Raw genomic sequence first — 20,002 nt, forward strand, 5'->3', positions numbered from 1 at the left:
TTAACAAATCCAATAACACTGGTCCCAAAAATTATCCTTCTGGGTTCCACTGCTTACTTCACTCTATTGCAATAACTATCCAGTTATTCCTACTGTCAGCTTCCAGGCATTTAATCAATTTTTAATCTTTATGAAAATCTATACCCTTATCCTATGCCGGTAAAGTTTGCTCAGAAATCTTTCATCAAAAGCCTTTTGGATATCCAACTGTATAATGTCTACTGGATCAGCCTTATCCACATGCTCTTAACCTTTTCGAAGAACTCTAAAAGGCTGGTGAGGCAGGACTTCTTTCAGCAAGGTTTGTTCCTCTACGCACCTAATAATTCTGTTCTCTATGATGGTTTCTACGAATTTACCTGAAACAAGCTAACTGGCCTGTAAAATAAAATACTGCAGAATAAACACTGGCTTGATTTCTTATTTTAATGATGATTTCTACAAATCTAGTATCTTCACCAAAATGTATTAAGCACATAGCAAAAAAGGATCTTGCAGCAAGAAAAAGTGTCTGGGAAAAGAAAGTCTGTATATTCTTTTTACCAAAATGCTCACTTGTTTCATGATTCAAAATTACTCTTCAGAAAAACTGGATTCAAATCAACTTTGCTTTAATTTATGAGTGATGGAAATCAACAGGCAATCTATTATTACTTATGACTATAGTTCATTCACCTCAAATCCTGGAACAACAGATTTATACAAAATTAAAATTATCCAAAATAAAAACAAGTATTGTAACCAAAAGATACAACTTGCATAATTAAATATATATATATATACTGGCAATTTCAAAACAAAACCCCAAAGTATATTCCAGATTTAATTTTTAAACACAGTGTGTTGGATCAAAACTTGTGTAAGTGGAAGGTGGTTGCTTGTGGATGTTCCCTGCATTCCCCACCCCCCACAGCAGCCTCCACTGAGTTAAACTTTGCTGAGCTCATGGAAGACTGGGGAGAGGAGGAGAGAGATTTTTCCTGATCCCAACTCCCTCAGGCCCTTTCTACACAAGACATTTTACAGCATTTTGTATCCTATTCTGCTTCCCATGTTCTCCAGAGTTCCACACGTGCAAGGAAGTCATGGGATGCAGATATGACATTTGTCCATCTTTTATCCGTTTTTTTCTCCCTGTGCACATTCCACGATTTTTAAAGCCACTGCCTACTCAACACTGAAGCGTGTTATGTCTGTAAAAAGCACCATACTCCCGTTCGGCTTCTTGTCCTCCCCTTCCTTTCCCCCAGGAGCTGATTGGTCTATTTGCCAGTAACCACACGCCCCCTCCTCAGTTCCATGAACTTTTTTCTGCCATTTTTTTTCTTTTGCAAAGGGGCAGTAACACTGGAATGTTACTGCACTTATATTCCTTCTAATTTGTAAATTCTAAATCTAAAAAACTCCTCCTAAGTCTTGGCTAGTACACAGGGAAATTATAGAGAAGGTTCATAGAGCTGCGTCCTCCTCTCTCAAATGGCTTTGGAAACCGCTCTCTCCCTCTTCAGCTCTCCAAATTCCTTTTCCTTTTTTTCTTTAAATCAAAGAAATAGGGTATTAACGCTGAACCATTACTGCAGTAATAGTCCTCGTAATCTCTTAATTCTTAATCTAAAAAATTAGTCTTGGCTGGCACACAGGAAAGTTTTCAGAGGATTGTAGCGCTGCGTCCTCCTCAACAGCTGCCAAAACCGTTCCCTCCCTCCTCACCGCTCCACACACATCTTTATTGTTTTCCTCTTTAGCATTAGGAGAAGCCTGAAACACGCCCCAAGCAAATGAACATCCAGTCTCCCACACACACACTTTTAACTAGGAGAGAGTCGCAAAGCTGTGAGACATTTCTGCATTCTACCCCTTTAAGCACAATACGTGTCCTGTTCCCTGATGTCAATCCATATTACCCACTGATTACTTCTTGGGTTTACTTTTTATTTCCTTTCTTGACAACTGGGGCTCATGTTTGAAAATTAAAAACTGGTGGGCACAAGACTGCCCAATCAGCAAATACACGGACATAGAGAAGGAGGTGGTGGTGAACAAACTGAGCTCTGATGCAATGTTACTACGCATGCTCTGAAATAAAAAAAAAAAAACATGACATCAGCTCCAGCCAGCATAAAAGGCAGCTTGAAACAAACACTTCTCAACTTGTCTGGAATAAGAAAGCAGACACTAAATCACCTCGAGGTCGTGCAGTGCAGAATGCTACGAGCCCATACCAATTCACCATTGATCAGAGTGAATACTCAGTATTGTGTGCTTAAAGTGTGCCATGTGGAATGGGCCTCAGAGGATTTTCAGGAGGGGGTCTGCGAGGAGAAGGCAGGAAAGCTGAAAATTACATGAGCTCCTTCTGCTTATAAAAGTTTGATCCCAGGCCAACGCATACAGTACCATGCAACTGATTTTGCTTCATTTTTCAAGATTGCACAAAAGAGAGAAATAACAACAACAAAGGAACTTATCTGACATCACCTTTTGCATCTGAAGCAGCTCTGAACATTTTTTTAAAAATTCAACAACCTGACAAGGAGGAGCAGAATGAACAAAAGGATATCATAGTGATATCCTTTTAGCACGGTCAGATATGACGAACTATTTTAAATATCTTCAGACATTACTAGATGCCCTGTTCCAAGTGTGAATCACAGTCACCTCAGATTCACTTCTGGAAAGAATGGTGACCTTTTTTGTTTTAGCTCCAAGAACAAGACGCTGATAGAAGGCATAGGCTTAGTCAATGGGATGATGTCCAAAGGGTCCCGCTTAAAGTTGGCTTGCTTTCAAAACATTGAAGATAAATGGTCATTTCGAAGAAATTGAATCACAGAAAATTCGTGAGTAGCACAGATTATCGGTTCATTTTCCTTATACTACAGAGGCACAGGAATGGAGTCTCCTAATTGCGGACTTTATAATCAGGAAACTGTAATAAGAGAAAACAAGTGGAACAGTATTAGTATTTTTCTTTCATGGCCTGAAATATCACAGAAGTGACACATTTGGTGTGCAAAGCACAGTATACGTCAGGTTAAGCTTTCCAACTCCTCACTGCCTTCTTCAGTTACATCAAAACAAGAACAGTCATTAGGCAGAATCATACAGAAGACAGCAGCCAAACGCATACTGTGTTTTAAGGTAATTTTGGCTACTTTGCAAAGAAAAGGAATCATCATGAAAATTATACACATTTTTGGAGAGGGGCTTATTCCAAGATCTCCTGATTGCTATTACTCTCATAAGGTATTTTGTGACAAACTCCAAGTAGTATATATAAAGCACCAGGAGGGGTCCCTACCGCCTGTCGGCTTTCTCAAGAGAAAAACTGAGCAGTGGAAAAGTATAGGTGGAGGAAGAATATTGTAACCTGCACTGTGCCCCACCTAGTGGAAGTGTTTTCAACATCAGGAGATGAACTCCATAAATAGTGACAGAGCTGAGAGAAACCAACGTGGCTAGAGCAGGGATGATAGCTTGGGCAGTAGAGTGGAAACTGGCCAGGCTTGAATAGACTGGATCTTTTGGTAGAGTCTACCCAGGCAGGGAGTAGAGGGAACACTGGTGTGAAGGAGGGAAAGTGAATATTTATATGCAGGGCTTTTTTTCTGGGAAAAGAGGTGGTGGAACTCAGTGGGTTGCCCTCAGAGAAAATGGTCGCATGGCTGGTGCCCCCCCTCCTGATCTCCAGACAGAGGGGAGTCTAGATTGCCCTCCACACTGTGGAGGGCAATCTAGACTCTCCTCTGTCTGGAGATCAGGGGGCGGGGCCACCAGCCATGTGACCATTTTCAAGAGGTTCCGGAACTCCGTCCCCCCGCGTTCCCCTTGAAAAAAAGCCCTGTTTATATGCATGAGTGCACAGGTCAGGTGAGTGTGTTGGTAGAATAGTATGTGTGCATTTAGGGGAAGAGTACATACACCCTGCCTGAATATACACTATGGAATGTGTTCACACAGACAAGTCTTATCTGAAGCCTAGAGAACTCTAAAGCCAAATCTCTTGCTATTCATAAAAAGGCCAAAATATATTCTACAATATTAAAAGTGTATGGGCTTATTGCAAAAATATTTTGTTTGGTCTACCAGGTGCATATTGCAAGAGGAAGTTGTATACACGTGAAAAATTATATGCATATCAGATGAGTCATATCCACCTGATATGGGCGTGATTCTTTTATTCTTTTTAAATCTAAGCTCCTGCACATAAAATAAAAGCCACGGAGTTTTACAGAGCTACTTCATTTCGCTATGTTATCTGCTCAGCTAAACTTTTCAGAGGTTTCAGGACTCACTGAAAATATGATTAAGCAATAAGGGATCTAAAAAGAAGGAAAGAAATTTCAATCCTGGAAGTGACTTACTGCTGCTTTCAGAGCTTGGTCTAGATCTTCCAGTAAATCTTCCGAGTCTTCTAAGCCAATAGACATGCGGATTAACGTATCAGAGATTCCAAGGGCTTCTCTTTCTGCCTTTGGAACAGACGCATGAGTCATGATGGCACTGAACAAGAACAGACAGCCCATGGGACCAGATTAATAGATAAAAAGCAACATACAGACTATGCAATTGCCACACATATAACAATTTAGAAAAAACAACATACTGCAAAAATGATAGGAACGAATGCATTGTTAATTCACTGGTCTGTTCCTAGTCAATCACAGGCTAGCATTTGGGGTCATGTCAGGCTACTGCCTGAAAACCGTAGATCACATACTCTAGGAGTCTGGAATTGCTATGCCACTATATGCAGGGAAGCAGCTGACTCTATGAACCTTGGCTCAGTATGCACAGAATCTGCTGGCAAAAAAACACAGCAGAGGGTGAAGACAGGCATCATAAAAACTGACCTCACATTAGATGCTTCACAACCAAGAACAGGTTTGCAACTGAAAATACAGACAGCCATACCAGCAAAGTAAACACTGGAAGAGCCATTAGTGCTTGCCTTAGGCACACAGTTTGCTTTGTAGCTTTTTATAAGAGAGGCATCAGTTTGTTAAACTATTTATTTGTCATTTCATTCAACTCCCTTTTTAAAGAGCAAAGCTCCTCTCGTGATCTGTCTGGAATGGCAGAAAAATCTTCTTGGTGATATCATGGGGCTGGACTGCCAACCAGTGCCATACATAGACAACTTGCAGAAATGCCTTTTTCACAGATTAACCTGGGATGAGAAATTTGCATTTGGACTATAGTGAAGATGCTTTTAGAATGGTTTCACAGCCTTAGTTCCCATACAGTGCCCAGCTCAATTCAGCTCAATGCCTTATTGATGACCTGCAACTTATACTGGACAATGACACTGCTTTCTCACAGGCATTGGGAGGCAAACCGTTTCTTGCCCATACATATCCCCTCAACCTTAAACAACTCCTCACTCACAACAATGCACTTCCTAACATGGACACGAACTCTGGGACCAGGGCCTGCAATAAACTAAGATGCCAACTGTGCCCCCATATTCGCTCCAACAACACAATCACTGGGCCTAGTATCTCCAGCTATATCATGTCAGCTATATAACATTATATATGCTGTCATCAAGTGTCAGCAATCTCCTTCAACCCTCTATACTGGACAAATAGATCAGTCCCATTGCAAAACAATCAATGAACATAAATCTGATACCAAAAATCACAACATTCAAGAAGCATTTTAACCTTCCAGGATATCTCATCTCTCACCTGAGAGTAGCATTTCTCAAGCACAGAAATTTCAAAGGAAAATTACAAGGCGAGGTTGCTGAAATTGAATTTATTTGCAAGTTTGGAATAATGGATCCCCCAGAGTTGAACTGGAACACCTGATTTTTCTCACCCTACAGACATTAATTTTCTGGAATTTGCACCCATGCTCTATCAAGCTAATTACAACATGTATTATGTCCACCTTACTGACACTCCGCCTGCATTATTAAGCCACGTAAGTTTTTCTGCTCCTCGTGTCTGATGAAGGGCGATTTGACTCTCAAAAGCTCATACCTTGGAAATCTAGTTGGTCTTTAAGGTACTATTGGACCTGAATCTTGTTCTTCTACTCCACTAGACTGTGTGGTATCATCCTTCCCCATTTTCTGAAAGTGATGTTTGTGTCTTTATGCAACCTCATTCTCAAAGCTCCAAAGGGGAGAAGGCGGACCAATTCACAACTCCACCATCTGGCAACTTAGTGGTCTTGATCATGGGCTAGAGGAATTTGGAGAGCTTGTTTCACATGTAATGGTGACTGCATGCATGACACATTGGGAGACTCCAAGGTAGCATATGCTCCTAGTACATGACAATATAAACTCTGAAAATGTCTAATGAAGACACTAAACCAATGTTCACACCATTATGAAAAGAGTAAATTTAGAACATTATTCATTCATACAGAGAATATTAATCAGGGATACAATGACTGAATTGGGGTGGGAATGGGCTATATGACTGTATTTACTTCAGCGTCTATGATTTACCATTCCACCAGATGACAGAATGTAATAACAATTTGAAAGTATTCTTTTCAGTCTAACCCACAGAGCAGGAAAATGTGGTAAACCAGCAGGTACAATATGGCTGCTAGACATAACACACAAGGAAAAACAGACACTCCTTACTACCCCATATATTTTCCCTCTTTCTGAAGTAGGCAAATGATGGTGTCAGATCAGCTTTAAATCAGAGTAATTTACAGTCTTACAAGTTTACAAGTATTTATTTAGCACTTTCAATCTCTTCTGTGTCTTTGTTTAAATATCAATATATCCACTTCTCAATGTGGTCAGATCTACAGATAATTCCAGAGACTGGAACCAGGAACAGACAAGACAGATCTCTCTACAAAGCTGAAAAAGCCCCAGGTTTGTAGAAAGATCTGAAAACTTGGGGCGGGGAGCTTAACCGATACCTTTAAGAAATGTGCTCTGCAGTGGCCACTGTGAGACTTGCTAAGCAACCACTGTACTGCCAACCTTCAAGACTTGGTTCCTGTCAGTAAAAAGCAGGGTAGGAGGTAGGAACTTTTCAAGGCTGTTTTAGCCATCAAAGACTCCTCTGGGCCAGGCCTAGAAACAACCACTAGAAAACTTGATGACTTATATAGGCTCAGCTGCTTGCTACTGTTCAACAGCAGCCACCCCAAGAAAGCCAGAGTGGTGCAGCGACCAGGATCTGGGAGATGTAGGTTTGAATCACCCCACTCTGATGTGCAGGATTTGAGTCCAGTGGCACCTTAAAGACCAACAAGATTTCCAGGGTGTAAGCTTTCGTGTTTCAGAGCGCCCTTCTTCAGATGTGGAAGCTCACTGGGTGACCTTCAGCCAGTTACACATTCTCAGCCTAACTTACCTCACAGGGTTGTTGTGAGGATATAATGGAGAAGAGGCAAATGATGCAAGCCACACTGGGTCCCCCATGGGAAGGCAGGCAGGGTATAAAAATAAATACAAAATATATCTGAAGATGGGTGAGCAGATAAGAGGTAGGTAGGTTGGTGGGCGAGAAGGAAGAGAGGAAAGGTGAGGATATGGGATTTGCCAGGAGGCAGCAAATGGGGAATAGTATGGGTAGGGGGTTTCAGGGGAAAGTGAGGTGCCCCTCAGAAGTCCTTGCAGGTTTCCCACAGTGCAACTGGTTGGATCCGGCAGCAGGCACTGCACAACTAACTGGGCCATAGTAGATGCTGCCTGGGGAGGGTAGGAGGAAAAAGCTGGAGATAAGGGGCAGATAAGGCTGTTGAATAGTATGTATTGAGCGTGACTGCACCAGCTTATCGAGGATCCACAAAGAGTTCACACCTTGTTTGTTTAGTAAAGGTGTATAATACAATTTATTTATAGGTGGATTAAGAGCAATATATACAGGTTACAGTCCAGAGAGACAAAGTGCTTCGCCTACACCTGGACTTGCAAGAAGCCCCAACCATACTGTACATGGTCGCTATTTATACATGTAGACACCCAATCAGATACATGCATGAGTTTAGCTGAGTCATTCACTTCATGGTCTCCTGACTCTTGAGTTAACCATCTGACTCTTTGTCACCTGATGTGTCTACCTGTCATACTGATCGTTCTGATCTAAAGCCTCTGCACACTGGCTTTTGACACTTAGATATCAACAAAGGCCGGTTGGATGGTGGGTAGGAAGGAGAGAAGAAAGCAGGAAAGGGGGCGATAGGCTATGGGGGCTTTCAGGGAAGGCAAAGAAAAAGAATGGGAGAAGGGAAATGAGATGTCCCCTACAAGTCCTTGCAGGTTCCCTGCTTTTGCTTTCTTGATTACTGTCATCAAGGGGTGCTACTGAGTTTCCTGTGCCAAGTATACCCTCCTGTGTTCAGTTTTAAACTGCAGATATTTTGTCTTTCCATGACTAGACTAGACTGAAATGAGTGCATGGACAGTCTTGTTTGATTGGCCTTCCTTCACTTAAAAAGAATGCAAAGACAGCTGCCAAAACACAGTTTCTGGAATTCTCATGAAAAGAAAGGAAATCACATTATGGTAGCTTATTACTATTTGCCAGGAAATGATAACTTCCTTCTGAATTTGCTTCTTATTTTATTTTACAAAATTTATACCCAGGGCTTTTTTTCTGGGAAAACAGGTGGTGGAACTCAGTGGTGGGACTCAGGACAGCACAATGACATCACTCTAGGTCAGCTGGAACAAGGAAGGGGTTTTTAATAGCTTAAATTGCCCTTGGCAAAAATGGTCACATGGCTGGTGGCCCTGCCCCTGATCTCCAGACAGAGGGGAGTTCAGATAGCCGTCTGCGCCGCTGAGATAAGGGCAGGGCCACCAGCCACATGACCATTTTCAAGAGGTGCCAGAACTACGTTCCACCGCGTTCCAGCTGAAAAAAAGCTCTGTTTATACCTCCCCAACTTCTGTCCTCATATGGTCCACCATGGTGCTCCTGAATTACATATATTACATTTTTTAAACTAAATCTTATGGCATAATTGGACCATTTTTCCGTAAGACATGGCACATTTTGTATTTCTCTACTGGGGTAGGAGAGGACAGGCTCAGTTGCATACAATAATGAGCTGAATCCGCAAATTAGACTGTAGCCCACTAGGCAGACCCTGTCTTTTTAGGTTTTCTACTTTGCAAAAACCACCCCCTATTTGTACAGCTAGTTTTAAGAAAAACATGTTCTTTTCTTTTGTTTCTCTGAAGACATAGGAATAGGGGTTCAAAATACTGTGATAAATAAATCTTATGTTCACCAGATTATACTTGTTTATATTTTAAAAAATTCATATTAAACTCAACAGAGATTTCAGATGAAACTTTACTTACGGATGCTCTGCCAGACTTTCATATCCTCCCAGACTTTCAGCCAGTGTAAAAAGCTAGAGAAATAAATACAGAACATTATGATTGAACAAACATTCACCTTTTTATTTAACCCCTCCCCCCCAGAAGAATAAAAACCTAAGAAGATTTAGGTGCAGCTGAGAGGCACAGCAATAAGTATTTGGGCAGAAAAAATAATAAGGATGTATCAACAACAAAAGGATACACTTTTTAAAATCTGAAACCAATGAGATAGTAAAAGATGCATCTGGTAAGATTTATGTCTGGAGACGCTTCTCACCTGACTATGAGAAAGTATTCTAGATGCCCGAGAAAAGCTTGGTAAAACTCAGCTTCTCTCACAGAGTCGGACCATGAAAATTACACTTGACAGCAGCCCTGCACAGAGATACACTTCTAGATAATGGGGCTGAGGCAGAAGAAAAGAACAGCGTCTCAGCAGCCTTATCTCATGAACCTGGATGGACCCACAGAGCCCCAGCTGCACCACTCAGTTGTGCAGTTGTGTGGCCTTAAGAATTACATTTCTTCTAGTTCTACCTTCTGGGCTGAGTTCAAGTTGTTAGCGATGACATGAATCCCTAGATCTGGCAGTCTTAAGAAATCATTTGGGCCCTATCATGAACACAGAGATAGGCCAGAACATCCTCTTGAGTCTACTATCAATAGGCCGAGATCAGGTACACAAAGAGACTTCTCAGAGGTCTGCCATGCCTGACTTTAGACAACTTTTGGAAGTAGAGTTGCCAGCCTCCAGGTGATGGCTGGAGATCTCCCAGAACTATAACTGATCTTCAGGCCATAGGGATCAGTTCTCCAGGAGACAATGGCTGCTTTGGAGGGTGGACTCTCTGGCATTATACCCTGTTGAGTTTCATCCCCTCCCCAAATCTTCTCCAGGCTTCACCCTGAAATCTCCAGGAATTTCCCAACATAGAGTGGTGCAAGATACTGTCATTGAAAAATAAAACAAGGAATACAGTGGCACCTTAAAGACTAACAAAAATTTTTCCAGCATAAGCTTTTGTATGTCAGAGTTGACTTTATCAAATGTATGAAAAATTCATACATTAAACGGAGGAGAAGTTGTTACAGAGAGGACATTTAAAAGTGATTTGCAATCAATAAGAACAATAATATTTGATTTATATACTACCCTTCAGGACAACTTAATGCCACACACAGAGCAGTTTACAAAGTGTGTTATTATTATCCTCATGACAATCACCCTGTGAGGTAGGTGGAACTGAGACCTCTGGAGAACTGTGACTGCTCCAAGGTCAACCATCTGGCTTCAAGCGGAGGAGTGGGGAATTAAACCCGGTTTCTCCAGTACTGCCGCTCTTAACCACTACACCAAACAAAGGATCCATTCACATTAGGAGAGGACTAAATTGGCTTTTATTAGCCATGAATAGACACAGGTAGGACCAGTTTGGGTTTTTATCATCAGCATATGGTTACCCGCCAGGAGCCCTTGGTATGGGTTGTTAATAAACTGAAATATATCATTTCTCTTACCCTCTTAGGGATTTCTGGATGAGACAATTTCATTAGCCGTTATTCCTGTAGCAGAAAGGGAGCTCTTTGCTCCATTTTTGTTAATTTGGTTCTAATGTGTTGAACAAGTTTGCTGAAACAGGTGCAAATCTGTCTAATGCCAGTGGGCACAAACCTAATAATACCTTGCTGACACTTAAGAAAAAGGAAGCACATACAAAATGCACAGCTGTATTTAAGGCAATGCCTTTCCGGTGATGTGTAAGGATGCAACACCGATTTGTTGGGAGTCTTTTGAAGACAAAACATTTATTTAAGCAGTTTTAAACAGTAAGCTGGTGTTACATCAGCTAAAGCGCCACTGTTTTCAAAATTCCATTTATAATTGCAGAGCAAAATTAGGGAGTAGTTGGCACCAAAAGGAATGACTTGCTCAAAAGTATTAGGCAAGCACCAGATACCTGAATGAAGAGTTCCCATTAATTCTAAGACACCCTTTCCCTTCCCTCTCATTAGTGCCACTTCCCATAATTATATCATTTAGCTGCTGATGCCAGACATAACTACATTTGCTCCATAATACATAGACAGCTTCTTCCCAAAAAGATTACCCACTTCTTCAACCCCTAACCAGGTGGCAATTCAGTGGTCGAATCCACATTCACCCATTACCCACATGTTTATCGGATATCTTCTGTTTGCCTCCAATCCGCGATTTTTTCCTCTTCCTTCACATTCCTGCTTCCAATCTGTCTTTCTCGCGCGACCCTCCGGTCACATGGCCGCTTGAAAACCGCTTTTTTGGGCGGGACCTTTTTTTCCCACCCATTTTTTTTGAGCGCACTTTTCCGTTATTTCGATCTTGCCTTATAAAGAAACATCATTGAAGATAATGATGCCTCTCTTTCCCCCACTGACAGCACTGATGGCTCTCTCCCGTTTCTTTTTTGGAAATTTGGAAGCATGTGGGAAGCTTTCGTGGGCATTTCCTATGCAGGACAGTTCAGTGCCTCAATTTTACTGAAGTTTCACTTCCTTGGAGTGTCATTATTTCAATATTTCATAATTTCGATATTACAGTAATATAAAATAAAAAACAGCTAAAAAGGAAGTTTCGCGAGTCCGTTCTGAGGATGGATTCACCCCAAAATGATTTTTCAAACTACCAGATTTGATTCAGAAACAGCATAATCAATAAATCCAATGCTATGAAGTCAAAAACAGTCTTTTGCAGACTACGGAGCACTTGCAAGTTGAATCAGCCAATAGGAACTCTCGTAACAGCCGGAGAGACAGGAAGGGGGGTGGTTTTTAAAAAAAAAGCGTAAATTGCGCATTGGCCCGTTCACGGCCACCGTGAAACTCCCGTTGAAAACCTGTGACCACATATTCGGGAGAAATGCGAATGAAATGTGTCTGTTTAATGAGGTAATGTGACCGGCACTCGGGATTGCGTGGGGAATGCGGGGAACATGCGACTTAGAATGAGTAATGTGGATTCGACCAGTGTTCTTCTTTCAAAGGCAATGTACGTTCAGAAGGTTTACCTTTAAGTTTTTGAGAAAGGTGGTGGCATGTTCAAGGTTCCCTTTTATGTAGAAGGAAATCATTCCTGGGCAGCCTGTGCACTGACGCTTCACCAGCTCATATTGTGGGTGTGAGGCCAATCCTGAAACAAGTCATGCCATAAACAAATCACTTGATCTCCAACACTACAAAAAGAAGCAGCTTGTTAAATACCGAGTAGGTAACCAAGGACATAAGTAAAATAGATGTCGAGCAGCCCTTAGGAATGCCTTAATAGTGTTGAGACCCAAACTGCATAGGTTCCAAAACAACGTTTGCCAGAAATCAAAGAAAGCATAATTCTAACTGCAATTGTAACAGCATGTTGTCATGAAATTTTGGAAGGCTCTGCCTGGGATGAGAGTGCATGATGGAAACGAAATAAAGCAATGGAGCCATTTATGTGGAAAGACTGGTGGTAAAATGCTGAGAACGGACTATATTGTAGCCCCCGGGGCCTTTACCAAAAAAGGGCCCCCCATTTTTGATCCCCATCCTGTCTCAGCATGGGCCTAGAAATAAAAGATGGAGTCTGCATCTAACCAATATCAAACAGCAGTCAGTCATGCCAAGAATGCAATGGAATGCAAGGCAACTCATCTGTCAATCATACAATGCCCATCGTAAGTAGAGATGGGCACGAACAGCAATATGAACCAAAAAAAAGCCACGAAGAGCCCAATCTGCTGTCCGCGAACAAGCTGTTTGTGAGGCCCCATTTTAAATGAACAGGTGGTCGTTGCAAGACTCGTTCATTGCTGTTCGTCAAGCGAGACAGTCTGGAACCTGCAATCAATTCCCTTGGCAACGTAGGCAGGGATTGTCGGAACGCTGTCTGAACTCCTGCTGTTGCCCTGGAAACCCCAATCTAAGGCCAATTTAGCTTGATAGGCAGGTCTTCCTTTCAACTCTAGAGCTCCAAATTTGTTACAAGGGAGCAAAGAGCAGGGGGAGGGGGCTCCCAGATCTGACTTTGCAGACAGTGGAGAGGGAGAGAGACAGTTGCTGTTGGCATCTTGATAGAGTGCATTGGAGCTTGAATTTTCTTTGTGTGGTGGGATAGGGATCTACCCCTTCAAGTTCCAGGGCTTCTGCCAGGCTCTGGGCCAAGCTATTATTTATTATTGTTACCTTTCCTGCTGCCTGCTCAGGTCAGGTTTCTGGGAGTGGTGCAGTAGGGATCTTGACTTGGATGATGGCTGGAGGAAAGCCTGCTGGCCCCCACAAACAGCCAACCACGAACATGTTTGTGAACAGGGCCATGTTCGTGATTTTTTGTGAGTCCCTGTTCGTGGATGGCAATGAACATCATGTTTGTGGTTTGTTTTTTGTTCATGCCCATCTCTAATCGTAAGAGAGATTAAAAGAAAGGTCATTTCCCCAAGGACTTTGAAGCATCCTCCCTAAGCAATTTCATTCTAATGAACAACCCAGATTTCCAGCCAGCCCACCCCCCCAATATCTTAATGATTGAGGAGGAACTCTCCTGCCCGTCCCTAATTTTATCAATCACCCAGCCATGATTCCACCTTTTCTAACCTGCTCAAGGGAGCATACTTTTATTTTGCTCTGTTAGTCCTTCCTTGCTTTTGCTTATTGCTCATTTTCCTCTATGCAAACCAGGAAAAATTCCCTTTCACAATATTAACAATACTTCCTTTGCAAGACTGGATTTGTAGCATGCAATCTTTATCACTCTCCCATTCAGATTCCAATCTTTCTTCCCCTACTCAATTTTGGCAGAAAAGATATAAACAGTTATCCCTCAACTCCAACTTTTGTAGCCTGTTTGGAGGTCCGCCAGTTATCCCAACTATATGGTTGGCCTCTCTCTCGGACCTGCCTTCCTGCACTTTCTTCCCTGCCTTGTCAATTTTCAAGTCTTGACGCTTCTTCACCACTGCAAAAATATCCTCCCCTCTTCTCACTGAGATCAGGCTTCTACATCTTTGATTCTTCCCCTTTGTTTCCCCCTTGTGTATTAAGAATGCTTATTTCCCCTCATTCTTTTGTGTGACATACTGAATCTGGACCTCAGTATACACTGGTTGAAGATCCCAAAATATTGTTTTAAATATCCTCTCCCTCCCGCCCCCAATACACATGTTTGTTCCATGCTACCAAGGGGACACCTTTGCTTGATTATAGAGTCTTCACAAGTATAGGAATTTGGGTAACAATATATTGGGTGGCCATGGAAGAAGCCCATTGCCGGGATCTGTTGTTTCTCGCCTAATTTGGTCGTATCAGGCTCCAGAATGAGTTGCACGTTAGCGGAATCTTTCTACTTGTCTGGACTTCTCCAGCTTGTGCTGGCGAAGAATTGTGTAATTACAGCCAGTGGCATTGTTTTTTCAAGGAAGTCACTGCCAAATTCTGCAAGATCAACTTACCAGGGAAAAGGACCCTTTCCACCCTGGGATCTGACTCAAGGTATCGAGCAATCACCAGTGCATTGCGGAAATGTTGTTTCATGCGGATTGACAGTGTCTTTAAGCCCCGATTGCAAAGATAGGCATCAAAAGGGGATGGAACTGCTCCAAGGGCTACATAAGAAACAGAAACAACGCTCTCTTATCTGCTTTAAGCCTTATGAGTTTACTCTAAACAAGAAGGACTTGATAAAACAGTTCTAAATGCATGCCAAGTATATTCTCAGGACCAGAATATCAAACCTTAGCAGAGTTTTAATCTGAAAGATGAACTGCAGAATCAATATGGCACTGAAACTGAAGGATTCCATGGCTTGAACTGGGACCCTCAAGTCTGGAGGTCTGAACCAAATGTGGGCTGCATAAGCCTGGACCTCAGCACCTTCTTTAGGCCCAGAGGGAAATACAGAAGCCCAGCACCAGCCCCTTCCATTCACAGGGAATATGAATCATCTGGACTAATGATATTTAATACAGATTTTAAAAGCATGGCAGTCTATGTTGCCTAAAGATTATCATCAGTTAACTTTTGCTTGCTTCATTTTAAGGAACAGTTTTTCCAGCTCACTTACTTCACCTGAGTTGCTGAACTCCCTGTCCGGGTCCAGGATGTGGCGCATCTCTAGCTCCACTCATATATATTGTGTGCTAGATGGACCGCATCACTGTGATGCACTTTGAGCATAAGACAGATTTTAAATAGCATATGAAGCAAAATATACTGCCCTCCAAGTACATTTTTTCACTGCAGCGTTACATCCTTCTAAGCCCATTAACTTAAATGGATTTCAAAGGGTGTAACTCTGCTTAGGACTGCCCTGTTATGTGACGCACCACTAATACAGAGAAAGATTGGGGTACATTGACATGTCTAGAGTAAGAGAAGTGCACTGAATCTTGGGATTCTTAGAAGGGACTCTTATTATTCCCTTTCTGTCCCTCACACACCCCTCCCCAAAGGCACAGCACCATCAAAAACCCAATAGGTAACAGGGTCTAACATCCCACAGGAAGAGATTGTTTTATGATGAAACATTGGTTCAGATTAAATATTAAGTAAAATAGCTTTAATGCAAGAAAGGAGAAAGCTGCCTGAAGCAGTAGTGGAACTCTTTTACTGGAGGTGTTTGAAAAGCCAGATAAGCTTCAGGCACAAACTGTACATCCCAAACAATGCAAGTGTGTTTCTGAGACTGGCTAAACAGATTCATGCATCACACACTTTTCAGCATGCTTCAGCCCATTCACCGCTTTCCGACTTTGATTTATACTCACAGTATTGTAAAAATTTGAGCCTCTCATAGAGATCATTGTCATTTACTGACACCAGTCCCATTACAACATCACTGTGACCTGAAGACACAAGGAAGTAAATGAAATAGCAATTTGCTCTAGTTAAACAGAACACACAAGCTTATTTTGTTATAGCTCTACACAAGTGTGATTTTAAGCCACACCAAGATTTGTTCTGAGTGTTGCCATCTTTTCTGAACTGCTTCCATTGAAGTCATGGTCAGGGCCATATTGGTGTGCCAACAGGCCTGCAGAATAATGCCCAGTCCCTTTAAAGATATTATGTACCAGGTGATGCCATGAAAAGCTTCATGCCATGAAAAGCTTCAGCTGTCCATTTCCACACATTAAGCTTCTGCGAAAGGGACAGGGCATTCTGGGCATTATAGGGCCAGGCAGGTGCTGCAGGCAGCTATATGCCCGATTCCAAGAAAGTAATCCTAAGCAGTTCTCCTTGAAGCTATTTAGTGGGGATTTATCCCAACCAACTTTTGACTGTACTGCAAGTTTAGTAAGACTGGTAGGATCCACTTGATTTTGTTTAATTTTGGCAAAATGCTCGTCTGATATAAAACACTATGTGAAAATAGGAGACATCAAATAAACTTGTGTAATAGATTATTTTTTGTTTAAGAATTTAAGAACAGCCACAAGGTTTTGTTTGAATCCAGGTACAAGACGGTGCAGAATAACCCACTGATAGAGAAGTTACTCTGATGGAGAAGTTACCATGTGTGAAAAGTTACTCAGATCTAGATCAATTCTTTGAAAAATGGTCAAGTACTTCAAACAGTTTTCACTTGAAATTTAAAATAGGCTTAGCGTTGTAATTCCCACGATTTATTAGCCATGCTTAAATATTCTTCTTTATTCGATTGCATGCACAATTGTCCTGTGACCCAATGCCTTATTTTTTGTTTTGTGCTTGCTTATATTTGTCTCAGCTAGAAAAATCCTAATAAATATATACACATATAATCTAAAGAGCAGTACCAAAAAACCTGGCAAGCTGTGACCTATGAGCCTGGCTCTGGTAAGCACACCCTTCAACTAGTTCCGTACACCTGAGGTGTTCCAGTCTTGTGCTTCTTAAAGAGCAATTACATAACATGGCAAGCCACACTTGAAATTGATGGGAGTTCCAAAAGTAGCTTGTGGTTCACTAGAGGAGTGTGCTGTTCAATGGAAAATAGTCCAAATTACTGCCCTAAACACAAAAGCCTTTCAAATAAGACTTTCCCTCCTGGACCAGGACTGAGAAAGCAAAAAGGAAGATGCTCCTAATTCAACAAGACGTTGTGCAAATAAACTACTGCCTTGTAGATTTACTGTTAATTAAAGACACTTCAAAGGGGAGCCAGTCTGGACATATAATATATTGGGAGAAAGGCAGTTGCTTCGTGCTTTTATGAACATCACTATAAAACAGGAATAATTGGCATGAAAGAGTCAAGAAATGCAGTTTATAATGCTATTTAAAAAATCAAGATAACGTGAACGCTTTGCATGTGCAGACACGTACCGTTCATGTACTTAGTTGCTGAGTACATACAGATGTCTGCCCCCAGAGACAAAGGACGCTGAAACAGAAGGACAGCAAATGGATGAAACCAGATAGAAGAATCCATTCATTTCCTGTTGAAAGAATCAATAGGAACTATACATTGGAGACGAGGTGGCGGTTAGCACTGCTGAACTGGACCACACAGACCTGGGTTCAAATCTCTGTTCAGCCATGAAGCTAGTCGCTCTCTCTCAGCCTAACCTACCTCACTGGGTTGTTGTAAAGATAAGGAGGGAGAAGAATCTCCTGGGCAAGTTCCTTGGAAAGGAAGCATTAAAATTTGCTAAATTAATAAATAACTTGACTAATAGTTCTTTAAAGTAGAGTGTGCCCAAAGTTTCTGTTACAAAGAAACCAAAGCCATCATCCCTGGGAAAGTGTCCAGGGACATCATTTCCACAATCTCGACAATGCTCTCTCGAGAGAATGAGCAGAAATAGTTCTTGCTTTAAAGTTTTAAGGGGGCATAGCCATAAAACATGGTGAGGAGACAAAAGTGGGAGAAGGATCTGAATCCTAATCTTGCTGAGAAGCATGCAAAACTGAAACTCAGTCCTTCATCTGCCATCTTCACATCTGGGATTCATCCCAAGATTGTTCCCTCAGAAATAAGCAGATTTCAACAGAGTTGCAAATGAACTCTGGTCTTTCCAGTCCACATCTAAATCCTCACTCAACAGTATAACTTGCTGGATGGCTTTAGGCAAGCTATTACCTGTGCCTTTGCTTCCTTGCTAGTTTGCAATGAAGATAAAATGGGACATCTCTGCGTATGCTGAGCTCTTCGACTGAAGGGCGGAATATAAACGTGGACAAGAAAGTAAGCGAGCTGATGTCACATTTGAGTGATTGTAATTTTGCCGGTGAAAGAGCCTGTAAGGAAGGCACACAGGACTGTTCTTGGACCTTCATACCAGGTAAATCATACATGACACCATTGGTTTTTCCCTAGCCAACCAGTAGCCACTTACCTGAAGCAGAGGCAGAGAAACATATAATTCAGTTTTATCACCCATATTCCATATTACAGAGGAAAGGGAGGAAAAAAAGTAGAGAGTGCCATCAACACCACATTTTTAGTAACATAGAATTCCCGCCTTCCTTGGATGCCTAAAGCCCAAATCTCATACTTTATTTCATATCAGAAAGAAAGTTTTCTTCAGGAGAACCTGCTCCTTAAATCTTGGAGTTTCCTTACATTTTCATAGGGTATGTGGTATAATCTGCTTAATTCAACATTAGTTTCTGTCCTTTTTAAAAAACAATGATTTCCCTAAGAATAAGGAAATCATGTCATGGCAAATTTTCTTCTCTTCTGCTTTCTGCTTGCAGCTCATCATGGCACTTTGAACCATCAGATGCTATTCTATAGGCTAATCTGCTAGGAATGTTTGGTCCTAGAGGATTAGGGTAGGAGAATGGACTGGACTATGGGCCCACGTCATCTTCAGCCTTCTCATTCTATGAAATAAAGTCCTTCCATTTTACTGCCCTCCTCTTTTCCAAGGGCTCTGTTAGTGCAGCAGTGTTATTAACCATGGCAGCTCTTCCTGTTTTCCTAAATTACTGACTCTTTACACCTTTAAACCCTGTATTTTATTTGTTCTGGGTCCTAAGAAAAAAGAATGAATGGAATTCTAGTTGCCCTTTAAATCAGAAAAAAGATGTTTTTTAAAAACCGTCTCAAGTTTTATTTAATAAGCCAAGCAATATGAATACCTCTGTTTCTTACAATGAAGCCAGCATGGCAGAACACAGTGGAAAGTGTTGCCTGAGGCCACCCTCAGCCACCCACTTCTCTGGATCCTTCCTTGTTTCCCAGGCATGTTAAAACACAGTATGGCAAACCATCCATGTCCAATAGAGCTCCTTTGGCTCTTGCATCTAGCAAGAGTTTGGAAGCTCGATTGGGCTCGACTAGTTTGCCACCCTGTCTTTCAAGATGCCTGGGAAACATGGAGAGATGTGATATTACAGCTCTGGCTCCAGGGTTGGTTGGCAGGTAAGGGATAAACAAAGGACAGGTGGAAATGACTCAAGGGCAACACAGGCAAGGGAGAGAACCTAGTAGTGATGCTGGGGGCTGCAGCTTCTCAGCAATGTCAGCATCCACCACCTGAGGCTACAGCCTCACTTTTTCTCATCACAGAGTCAGCCCAGGAGCTATCTGAAAGACATGAAATAACTTCTCTGCTTTGTGTGGAACCATAACTGTTTGTTAGCCTAGAATTCCCTGCCATGAAAAGGGGCCTCATATTGTAGCAAGGGTAGGCATTACAGTTTGTGAAGACTTTTGAAAGACCAACTAAAATCTTCTGGATGAGCAAGGCTTACAAT

At 41.8% G+C, this 20,002-nt stretch overlaps 1 protein-coding gene across 1 annotated transcript in view; it reads right to left on the minus strand.

Moving 5' to 3' along the window:
• Nucleotides 1-407: 407 nt before the first annotated feature.
• Nucleotides 408-20,002, minus strand: part of LOC129329867 (cystathionine gamma-lyase-like) — a 34,026-nt gene continuing 14,431 nt past the window's right edge. Inside the window, exons 6-12 of the mRNA XM_054979578.1 lie at nucleotides 17,624-17,681; nucleotides 16,084-16,161; nucleotides 14,770-14,922; nucleotides 12,358-12,479; nucleotides 9,293-9,345; nucleotides 4,365-4,503; nucleotides 408-2,929 (exon numbers count right to left, since the gene is read on the minus strand). Of these exons, the coding sequence (XP_054835553.1) occupies nucleotides 2,903-2,929; nucleotides 4,365-4,503; nucleotides 9,293-9,345; nucleotides 12,358-12,479; nucleotides 14,770-14,922; nucleotides 16,084-16,161; nucleotides 17,624-17,681 (630 nt within the window). The 3' untranslated portion in view covers nucleotides 408-2,902. The remainder of the gene's footprint in view (nucleotides 2,930-4,364; nucleotides 4,504-9,292; nucleotides 9,346-12,357; nucleotides 12,480-14,769; nucleotides 14,923-16,083; nucleotides 16,162-17,623; nucleotides 17,682-20,002) is intronic.

The sequence above is a fragment of the Eublepharis macularius genome, chromosome 5, assembly GCF_028583425.1.
Source record: "Eublepharis macularius isolate TG4126 chromosome 5, MPM_Emac_v1.0, whole genome shotgun sequence".
NCBI classification, from domain to species: Eukaryota; Metazoa; Chordata; class Lepidosauria; order Squamata; family Eublepharidae; genus Eublepharis; species Eublepharis macularius.